The 11,431-nt window shown below is 41.0% G+C and overlaps 2 protein-coding genes across 6 annotated transcripts in view; one reads left to right on the forward strand and one right to left on the reverse strand.

Moving 5' to 3' along the window:
* The first annotated feature begins 849 nt into the window (after nt 1-849).
* Nucleotides 850-8,605, forward strand: TOMM20L (translocase of outer mitochondrial membrane 20 like). Its single transcript, XM_004370901.1, has 5 exons — nt 850-1,011; nt 1,224-1,267; nt 6,751-6,826; nt 7,348-7,490; nt 8,431-8,605. Exons 1-5 carry the CDS (start codon nt 876-878, stop codon nt 8,482-8,484), a joined length of 453 nt encoding a protein of 150 aa, XP_004370958.1. The 5' UTR covers nt 850-875; the 3' UTR covers nt 8,485-8,605.
* Nucleotides 8,550-11,431, reverse strand: part of TIMM9 (translocase of inner mitochondrial membrane 9) — a 24,274-nt gene continuing 21,392 nt past the window's right edge. For all 5 annotated transcript variants that reach the window (XM_023726234.1, XM_023726237.1, XM_023726235.1 and 2 more), the window contains 3 exons: nt 10,695-10,759; nt 10,068-10,163; nt 8,550-9,062 (listed from right to left, as the gene is read on the reverse strand). In XM_023726234.1, coding sequence (XP_023582002.1) covers nt 8,928-9,062; nt 10,068-10,163; nt 10,695-10,733 — 270 coding nt within the window. In that variant the 5' untranslated portion in view covers nt 10,734-10,759 and the 3' untranslated portion in view covers nt 8,550-8,927. The remainder of the gene's footprint in view (nt 9,063-10,067; nt 10,164-10,694; nt 10,760-11,431) is intronic.

The raw sequence follows: 11,431 nt of genomic DNA on the forward strand, positions 1-11,431 counted from the left end.
AGAATTAAAACAATTTCCAAGGCCAACTCTTCACACAGGGATTGGACTGGACTGTGGGACATAAGTGATACTTGTGAGGAGTGTGCCTCTTAGCTCAAGTAGATACAAGAGACTAAACGGGCAGCTTCTGTCTGGAGGTGAGATGGGAAGGCAGAGAGGGTCAGGAGCTGGTTGAATGGACCTGGGAAATCAGGGGTGGAAAAGAGTAATCTGCTGTCACAGTATGGGGAGAGCAATTAGGGTCACATAACAATGTATGTATAAATTTTTGAATGGGAAACTAACTTGAAATGTAAACTTCATTTAAATTAAAAAAAAAAAAAACAATGCTTCCCGTCTCTGCCTAAGGTGGCTGGGGACTTTGGCCTGGGACCTTCCAGGTAATGAAGGAGGCAGGAGACCAGACTGGGCTTCTGTGCAGGTGCTCCGTGGGCAGTGTTGTGAACTAGGAGATGGCCCAAGCTGACCTTAGAATCGACTTCATTTTGCAAGTATGGGAACAGAGGCCTAAGGAGGACTCAGACCCCCAGGTAATCAGACTCCCTAGCATGCTGTAATTTGCCTGAATGGCGATTGTAAGTATAGGAGCGGGGGCGTGTTTGTGAAAGGGATTCAGAATTTGGAGTGGGACAAACCTGGGTTCATACAGAGCTGAGCTACTTGGTGGCTGTCATACTTCCCATAATCTTCGAACCTTGGTTTTCTCATCTGTCTGGAAGCCTTCGTAAGGCGTCGACGGGCTAGTTAGAGCGCCCGGAAAGCCCGGAGGCTGGCGTTGGGCCGCGGCGCTGACGCCCACTGCCGGCCAGTGGGCCAGGTTCCCCAGAGTCGCCAGCCCGCGCCCAACGCTTGGCTCGTGGGTCGCCCACGGCCGGATGCCCGGCGTCCGTACCTTCCTCGGCCTTCTAGCGGCCCTGGCAGCCTGCGGCGTCGTCGCCTTCCTTGGCTACTGTGTATATTTCGACCGGAAGCGGCGCGGCGACCCCGCTTTCAAGCGAAGCCTACGGGACAGTGAGTGCGGCGGAGGTGGAGGCGCCGTTGAGCTGGGCAGGGCGGGCCGCGGGACCGGCAACTGGACGGGTCGGACCTACCGAGGCGAGGCCTGACTGCGAGTGCCGCCACCGTCGCCGTGGGGCCCGCGGTGCCGGGCGGGCAGGGCAGTGGGGCCCACGGCGGCCTCGGGACGGGCCTCCCAACCAGCATGTGCCATGTTGTGTTTGCAGAAAGAAGAGCCGAACAGCCAAAGGCTAAGGAACGGGGTGCCCAGGTGAAATGCTTTAGATACACTGGTGTTGCTTTTAGTGAGTTCTTTTTCACTTCCAGTAGTTACCTGACTTGCCTTAGGGTCTCACAGTTGGTTCATCCAGCAGATGTTTCCGAGGCCTCTGTTAGTCGGAATGACTCCAGGGCAGCAGGTTGGGTTTGGTTTGGTTACGATTCATGTAAGCAGTGGCGCAGTGGTTAAGCGCTCAGCTACTGAAAGGTTGGCAGTTCGAACCTAGCTGCCGCTTGCGGGGAGAAAGATGTAGCAGTCAGCTTCCGGAAGGATTACAGCCTTGGAAACCCTGTGGGGCAGTTCTACCCCCTTCTATGGACTCCACTCCCACAGTTGGTTGGAGGAGTACCACAGTACCAAACAGAGGCCTGCCCTCCCCCTGCTTACCAAACCAGTTGCCATGGAGTTGATTCCGACTCATAGCGACCCTATAGGACAGAGTAGAACGGCCCTATAGAGTTTCCAAGGAGCACCCGGGGGATTCGAATTGCGGACGTTTTTGGTTAGCAGTCGTAGCTCTTAACCACTGCGCTACCAGGGTTTCTTCACCCTGCTTAGGTACTGCCTTATTTTTTAGATTTTATTCTCGTACTACAAAAGGAAGAAAGGACAATTTGAGGTTATTAACACGCAGCTATAAAGTAAACACATAAGAACGGATTCTTTTAATTGAAACGAGGAAGAGGAGCCTTTGCCCTAACAGAACCACACAAGACACTTAAAAACGCAGGCTGGGCAACTGTTATGTGGCAGTAACTCAGGCCTTCTTCTAACTCAGAAGCAGAACCCATGTATTTTTTTCTCGCTGAAATAGAATTTATTTTTTAAGTAACAATTACAATCATCTTGGTGGTTGGCTCAGTTTAACCAACTAACATCAGCTCTGAGTGCTATAGGACTTCTTAGGTTCTTGTAGAGCTTTTCAGAATTAACTAAGTCAACCTTCATTCATTCAGTTGGTCAGTGAAAGCTTCCCGTATATAAGGCACTGTTCCAGGTGCGGCAGAAGTCAGCAATCTCTCAGAGGAATAAGAATAACCCCCAAACCAAGGCAGTGGATGATGTCAACAAATACAACAACACCTCAGAGGAGGCAGAGATCTTTTTCAGGGTAGGGTTATTGCAGAAGGTGTTTCATCTACGTATTGCTGTTATAAGCTTACTGGTGTAAAACATCATCTATTTTGCCCTGGATTTGCAACGTGGGCAGGGCTTGGTTGCGATAGCTCTTCTCTGCTCCATTCAGCTTCATCCATGGAGGCTCAAGGGCTGGGGGCTGGTCATTTCAAGATTTGCTCATTCCTTCACATATTTGGTGGTTGATGCTGGCTGTCCACTTGGCTGGGGCTGTTGGCCAGGGCACTCCATATGGCCTGGACTTCCTTACAGGATGGTGGCTGGGTCCCAAGGGGGCAAACAAGTATGTGTGCGTGTGCCTGTGCCTGTGTGTGTGTAGAGAGAGCGAGCAAGAGCGCCCGGTGGTGCCACTTCTGCAACATTGAGGCTTGCTCTATTTTCCAGCGAGGGGAAATAGACTCTACTTTTCGGTAGGGGAGAGGCAAGGCTTTTGAAGAGACCCTGGGACCAGGAATATTGCTATGGCTATTTTTGGAAAACGCAGTCCTGGGAAGAAGACCTTGGTGGGGAGATGTCAGCATCATTCAACCAAGCCTGGAAGAATGTGCTGAATTTGGAGCCTATTTTCAGTGGAGACAGTGTTCAGGATGGAGGGAACTGCACATTCGTAGAGGTGCAGAGTAGGGAATCTGCCAGGCCTATTCAGGAAATCAGTTTGGCAATGGAGTCACAGTGGGGAATAGTGGGAGGTAATGTTGGAGAGCTAAGTAATGGTTGAATTAGGAAAGGCTTTGAAGGCCAGGTTAAGGAATTCATATTTATTGGGATAAGTACAAAATACTTCTGGGCAGTAATTATAAAGTTAAAAAAAAAAAAGGAAACAATTTTTTTTTTTTTTAGTTAGATTGATCTGGGAGGAGTGAGCTAGATGCATTAGAGAGAACAAGCTATTGCAGCAGTACAGGTGAGAACTATAGAAGTTCTGAACCATGGTGGTGTCAGTGTTAACTGGGAATAGACGTGAGAAAAACTGTCCAGGAAGAGTAGATAGTTCATGATGACTGCTTGGTTAAAAGGTCACAGAGAGGCAGGAGTCAGAGATTTTGACACTGATAAGGAAGTTTGGCAGGGAGTGTCTGAGGAGCTAGATATGGAAGTAGAGATACTTTCTCTGACCTCCCTGATTGAGGTGGAGCCTGGTCCAACTCCACAACCCTTTCATTGCCATCATCCATACTTGCAGTTGCACATTCGTTTGTGTGATTACTTGATTAATGCTTTCTACTTATTAGACTAAGCTCCATAACAGCAGACTTTGTGTTTTATTCTTCATTGTCTCCCCAGTGCCTGCAACAGTGTCTAGCACATTGTAGGTGCTCCGCAAATATTTGTTGAATATTGTTGTTTACTGTAGACAGAGGGAAACAGCTTATAAAGAGGCACGAACCCCAAAAGTACAATACTCAGGGAATGAATGCTGTGGCCAGAAAGATAGCTGTGTGGTGGGGTATAGTGGGAAACAAAACCAGTTTGGTGTTTTATTGTGGGAAGCTTTGAATGCTATACTGAAAAGTGGATATTTTTCTGTTGTGATAGATAATCAATGAAGGTGACTTTATTTCAGAGAAGGGATGCAATGATTTTATTTCATTTTTTAAGGAAGATCATTCTGTTATCATTATGGAAGATGGGGTGGAGGAAGGAAATTGAAGACAGGAAAATCAGTTCAGTGGCAGTTCAGGTGGGAAATACTGAGGATCTAAATTATTTGAAATGAAGAAGAGGCAGAAGCTGGATTTTTCAAATGTTCTTTCATATAATCCTCATAACAACTCAGTTTTTTTCATTTTATACATGAGTAAACCTAGGCATAGAATTCTCCCCTCCTACCTCTTCTAGGATCTTTCTTCCTTCTCATCCCAGTACATTTTGTTTCTCAAAGTATGGTCTATTTGATTTACCTGGGGTGTTTGTTAAAAATATAGATTATTTGATCCTAGCACCAGCAACTCGGATTCAGGAAGTCAAGAGTAGCCCAAGGGATTCTCTGACTTTAGAGTGCTTAAGAATTACCTGAGGAGCTTGTTAAAATTTAGATTCCTAGGCCCTACTCCTAAAGATTGTTTCAGTAGGCCTGGGTAGAGCCCAAGAAACTGCAGTCTTAACAGATTCTTCAGGTGATTTTTTTGGGAAACCCTGCCCTCAGCTTCTGACCTCTTTCCAAGTCTCCCTAGGAGCTCTTTCCCTTCTCCACATGTGATTGTCAGATGTACTACTCTATACCCAGTCTCCTGCAGTATTCAGAGCCACATGCCTACCTGCCAGACTCTGTCTCCTGCTCTTAAGGCATCTCAGCTTTGTATGTTCCAAAGTAAATTCATCATCTCATCCCTCGCCACTGCTCCTCCTCCTCTGCTCCCTTGTGATGCTCCTAATATCACTAGCCTCTCTGCCGTGACCCCACTTCATCTTGCTTAAATACCGACCTCATCCTCCACAATCAGTCCCAAATTCTTACTGTTTTTCTACGCTTATCACAGACTTCGCTATTTCTAATGCTTCCACACTACTTCAGGCTTTTATTACCTTTTACCCACGCTTTTGCAGTCGTACCATAACTAGTCTCCCTGCCTATTCTCATGCAAACAGAATAAACTCTTTCTCTCCACCGCAGCTCTGAATATGTAATTCCTTGCAGTAGCTCCCTACTCAGCAGATTAGCTTGGCCTCGTGGCCTTTCATGGGTACCTTCTATATTAACACCTTATTTTCCTAAGGATTGGAAATGATATATGTAAAGTTCCTAGTCTATAGCTGGCTTTCAGTAATTGGCAGTTATTATTGTTACAATTAGATTTCCCCCTCACTCATCCCATCATAATCCAGCTACGTAAGATCACTTGATATTTCCCTGCAATTTTCCATCACTTGTACTTTCTTCACCAAAACTTTCACTGAACCTCTCCATATCTCAAATGCTATCTTTTCTGAGAAACCTTTCTTTATTCCCCAACTAGATGTAATGTCTCTGGACTTTGAGCCCTTGATATTGGACTTCATTGTTGTACCTAAGGGTACTTGTCATTTTCCTTAGACTGTGAGCTCCTTGCGGATGGATGCATGGGGTCTTGGTTTCCTATCCCTTTCAGCTCTTCCTAGGGTCCTGTTCTCACTAAACGTCTGCTGAATGAAACCTATGGTTGTTACTGATCATTATTAGCATGTTTACTGATAAAACTTAAAATAGACCACTCTTAGGCTCACCCTATTTTACAGACAGAATTCTTAGGGAAAACACAAAAAACCCTCTGGATGTAGAAGATTGAAGCTAAAGTGACTGGCAGTGGAATTTATATTTTGGGATAGCGCCTGCCTACCCTACCTTGAAAGACCAGCCCCTGGGCATGTTACCAGTGGTGATGCCATCCTGTGGCTATGGTCGCCTTCCTGAGCTAGACTGCAGTGAACCACAGTGTCTCTTCAGGGCACTAACTGCCAACCCCCCACCATGCCCTTTATCCCTCTACTTGTGAGGGTTCCTGTACAAAAGCTTTAGTATATCTTTTTGCTTTCCCTACTGGAGAGTTGGAGCCCTGGTGGCGCAGTGGTTAAGAAGCTATGGCTGTTAACCGAAAGGCTAGCAGTGTGAACTCACCAGCTGCTCTGCGGCAGAAAGATGTGGCAGTTTGCTTCCGTAAAGATTTACAGTCTTGGAAACCCAATGGGGCAGTTCTGCTGTATCCTGTTGGGTCGCTATGAGTTGGAATCAACTCAGTGGCACCAGGTTTGGTTTTTTGGTTACTGGAGTTATGCTGCATGAACAGGGATCCTGATCTAAATGACCCTGTAGGCCAGAGAACCAATTGCAACCAAAGCAACAAAGCGCTGTTAATACCTTAGACAAGAAAATAGCTTCGCAACATACAAAGCTACGTTGTTATAAAAACCTGTTGCCGTTGAGTCTACTCCAACTCATAGCCACCCTTACTGGCTAGAGTACAACTGCCCTATAGGGTTTCCAAGGATTGGCTGGTGGATTTGAACTGCTAACCTTTTTGGTTAGCAGCCATAGCTCTTAACCACTGTGTCACCAGGACTCTACCTTTGTTATAGTTATATTAATTATAGTATTTTTCTTGTGTATTTAAAAAGCTGGGTAAAACATGGATGTGAGTTACTATCTCAGTCTAACTTGAATATGCCACGTTTTTTTTTTATCAGCTGGAATTGTAACTCCATTTTAAGAAGTTCGTTTAAATATTACAAAGAATTGCCTTATGTCATACTTTGGATTTGGAGATTCAGCTCAAGATCTTTTGTTTTCCAATTAGTTTGGTCAGTAACCATACAATGTATGCTCACTACTCACTGTTAAATATATTTTGTGAACCTTTTAGTTGTGGGATCCAGCAAATGAAAAATTGCAAGAACTTCTGCATGAGGTACAGATGGGAGAACTTTGGTTATCTAGAGGTGAGAATGTAAATATTCTTTTGGAAATAGTTTATGATAGTTTATGTTCAAGAAATATTTAATTAGTATTTGAATGTCAAATAACTAACTCAGTGTGTTAACCAACTTGCTTCAGTTAATAAGAAGCTGTCTCAGCATTTTAAACTTCATCACACTGTCTAGCTCTACCATACTGTAAAGTTTATATTGCAGTCTTAGAAGTGGGCAGATTGGAGAGCAAAGCCAAATACAAGAACACCTCATTTATTGTCAGGTAAAAGTCTAAGTAAATGAATTTTCCAGATTACTAAATGTTAAGAACTCTGCCTTCTTAGAGAATTCTTGATAAAGCAATAGTACTTATTTCTGGTGATCAAATTATTATGAACCACCATTCTTGTACTGTCTAATGCAATGATGCTTGTAGAACTTTACTTAGAAATCAAATTTCATAAATCTCCTATTTTTCCCCCCAGATATGTAATTCATGTTTATTTTGAAAAAGTTGAAAATTATGCTCAAAATTCATCAATCTGTTTCAGGAGAGCATAGAATGGGGGTTGAACATCTCAGCAATGCTCTTTTACTGTGTGGGCAACCACAGGAACTTCTGAAGGTTTTCAAAGTCACACTCCCTCCCAAGGTATTTGAGATGCTGTTGCACAAAATTCCCCTTATTTGTCAGGTGAGCACATATGTAACTATCTTTATGAAATGAATACTGTAAAAAACTATGTTGAGCTTGGTTACAAAGAAATAGCAAAGTATGTGTGTGAGTAGCCCAGTTTTAAATGACTAAGACTATGACTTTTTGGTTGCTTTTCTTGCTTTATAATGAAACAAGTCTATTCTTTCATATTCCTTTGACTAATAATGAATTGTATATTTTGTTGAGTATTATCCATGCTTTAACATTTCAACTTTAAAGACTGCATTGTTAATATTTTGTTTATCTTTGTACTTCCAAAGACATCGTAATTATTGATAGTAATGTGGACCAAGTCATATAAGCTACATGGTATTAAGTGACTTAATGGCTTAAAAACTAGAGATAATACAGAAAACACTAAATTATCAATGCAGAACAAAACTTCTGCTTTCCTTTAACATGAGAAAATATAGAAATCGTTTTGATAAAATTAAACATACAGGTTAATTAGTGTTCTATTAAGGACAAGTTTAGATTGGTAGCAAATGAAATCCATTCATAAGCCAACTGATTAATAGCTGTTATATTTACCAAACTGCTTGGTATACTTATGCATCAACTAGAATTTCCCCAAATGCCTAGATTTGTTTCAAAATTCATTTAGCCATAAGATACTACGTTAACTTTGGTTCATTTTATATTGATCACGTCCTATTATTGGTCTGACTTATAATTATTCCTGCCTGATTCAGCTTTTGAAGAAAAAACAAAAGCAAAAAAATCAGACTCCACTAGAGAATAACAGTCACCTCTTAAAAACATTCCCAAGCTAGTCTCAGATGGGATTTTTCCTGAAGATACATGAAAATATTGCCAGGATAAGAATGTGTAATGCTCACTCTCACACAAAAAGGGAGGCAAGAAAAGGATTGTGCATTGAAATGATTAGCAAGTAACTATTTTATGTATTTACCAGCAATTTGAGGCAGACATGAATGAACAGGAATACTTGGAGGATGATCCTGACTGAAAAACATTTCAGCGTATCCACAGTCCAGTCAGAATACTATGGTACCATATAGTATAAACAACTGCTTAGTGATACTTCCATTTATTTTACTTTTAGTAATAAAATTTTTTTTCTATCTCATACATGATTGAGTACATATTTTGCTTTAAAATTAACAGTCACAATTGAAGAAACAATGGTTTATTTTTCTAATCAAGTGACCAAGCTGCTGAATCTTAAGGCCTCAACAAATGTTGCATCTTATTTTCACTGAACAACAAGACCTTCTATTTGATTATTCCTGGTACACAGCAATTTTGTTTCTCCAGTGGTTTCCATTTGCCAGTCATGGCAGTTTAACATGGTGACTTTTGCTTTCAGGGGATCCTATCAAATGAATCCTCATTGCTAGTTTCAACAACTGTTAGCAATATTACATCAAAAGTTCATCCATCAGGACTTCTCTATCGTGGTTGGCCGAGGAGTCCTGCTTTGGCTGCCAGAGCTTCATTCTGCTGAATATGATATTCCTGAAATCTCATGGATATTCTTTGCGTCATTTTTAAGTATTTCTGTAAGCAATGTTCTGAACAGGTGATCTAGAAATAAAAAAGGAAGATCCAAAGAGACAACATAAAAATATCAGTTTTTAAAAATGTGTTTCCAAAGAACAACCAGTGAGTGTTTTGTTTTACTTTGACTATATCTGAGAATTAAATGGTATCAATGTGTAGCAAGTGACCATAGCTTTCAATTATTTATACTTCCATTTATTGACAAGTGTAAATATATACTGAATGCCTACCAGTTTGCTAGGCACTAGAAACAATGGTAAGCAACCCTCACCTTCATGAAGCTTCTGGTCTATTTTTCTTGAGGGCACGTTTCAGTATTAACTAAAAGCCCACGTTCCCATCCCCTTTTTACGATTGTTAAAATATAGGCCCGGTAGCGATTTTAACGAGAAAATCCATTCTTAATAGAATTCTCAATGTTTTATTTTTTAACAAAAATGTTATACTTAGCATTTCTCCTAAACTTTGTCAGTTATTTAACAAGTACTTATTGATTGCTGATTATATGCTAAGTTCCTGGCATAAACGTTTATCAATATCTTCCACAGAAGGAAGTTTTAATGCCATTTTGAACCAACGTATAAATGTTTTGATAGGGAATATTAAAAGTTAACACTTCTAATAGGATTGGGATTTTGGAGTCCACCTATGCAATATGAGTCATCAAATTCAAGCTCTTTCCAGTCCACGTGGGTTCTCAGGATCAGACTGAAAGGCCCCGTCAAGTTTTTCTAGCCAGGCAATCTTGACTGAAGCTTACTAGTAAGAATCTTGCTGTGGAACAGTAACTCAGCAGCCCCAGGCATCTTCTCTAAAACAGTGTGTCTTGGGACAATGTGACTGTCATATTAAGTTTGGCATTGTTAAACTTGATGCCATGGATCACTGGCTGCCTCTGTTCCTTTGAGCAACGGAACATGAAAGGTGGCCCAAATTTCTATAACTGGGAATAAGAAAAATGCTTAGGGGAATCCTATTTGTATTGTTTATCAAAAGTTTAGAGAAATTTTAGTAGGCAACACTTCATACCTCTTCAGGTTTCACTTCTCTTGTTGTGAAGTCTTTAACACAGTCCAAAAAGCAGGTTTCTGTAAGTTTATTGTAGGTTCCAAGAAATTCCTTAAACTATAAACAAATCAGAAAAGTTCTTTAATGTTATCCTCCCCCCCTTTTTAATTGTAATGAAAATATATACAGCACAACATACAGCAGTTCAACAATTTCTACTTATACATTTCAGTGACATTGATTATATTCTTCAAGTTGTACAATTATATTCTTCAAGTTGTGCAACCATTCTTCCTATGTTTTTCCAATTATCCCAACACCAGGTAATGTTTGGTTTTTAAAACATTTAAGTATGCTTTGAAACTTAATTACTGATGTTTTATATTTAGGTAAAATATTCTGTCATACTTGAAATCATAGGCTCTTTTACTAATTTAAATGAGTATAACAGAATATACAAAATATAGTTTTCTAGTTGAATATTTAGTTCTTACCTGTCAAATGAAAAATACATATGCTTCATATCATTTAATATCCACTTGCAGAAATGAAATATATTTTGTGAGATCACTCATTGACATGGTTGCATCCAGTAGTGTCTTAAAACTTTTTCTGAAAAATCCTTTTTCCTTAATTATAACATCTTACCTGTTTTATCTGATCAGATTCTGGTATTTGTGTAGCCATATTCTTTTGGTATGGTTATTAGTCACCTATTTAAAAAAAAAAAAAAAGAAGTTTGTCAATCTATAAACAAGTATTTTTGGACTAACTGAAGAGTTAGGTAATCAAACAAGAATAGTTCATGAAATAGAACTGAAACAAGTTTACCTGAAGCTACTGTTCATATTTTATAAATTCCTAACTGTGTATGTAAATTATATGCCCACCTCCCAGCCTCCCAGATTACTAATGACAATAGAACCTTAGTAACTGTTACTATGTCTTTGGGTGGTTCAAACCATTAATGTGCTCGGCTGCTAACCGAGAGACTGGAGGGATGAGTCCACCCAGAAGTGCCTTGGAAGAAAAGCCTGGTGATCTACTTCCAAAAAATCAGCAATTGAAAACCCCGTGGAGCACAGTTCTACCCTGACACACTTGGGGTCACCATGAGTTGCAATTCACGTGACAGCAACTAGTTTTTCTTAATGTTACTATGGACCCAAAGGCCCTGTTTTATTCATCACCAATCTATCGAAACCTCCAGTTTTAAGATAAGTTTGCACTGCTTAAGGGAATTAAAGGTGCCCAAGCGATCGATTTCTTGTTGAACCTTGCTTGCTGAACGTGAAGAGGACTTGAAGCACTTACTGATGAAGATCAAAGACCACAGCCTTCAGTATGGATTACACCTCAACATAAAGAAAACAAAAATCCTCACA

Source organism: Trichechus manatus, unplaced genomic scaffold (assembly GCF_000243295.1).
Source record: "Trichechus manatus latirostris isolate Lorelei unplaced genomic scaffold, TriManLat1.0 scaffold00010, whole genome shotgun sequence".
NCBI lineage: Eukaryota > Metazoa > Chordata > Mammalia > Sirenia > Trichechidae > Trichechus > Trichechus manatus.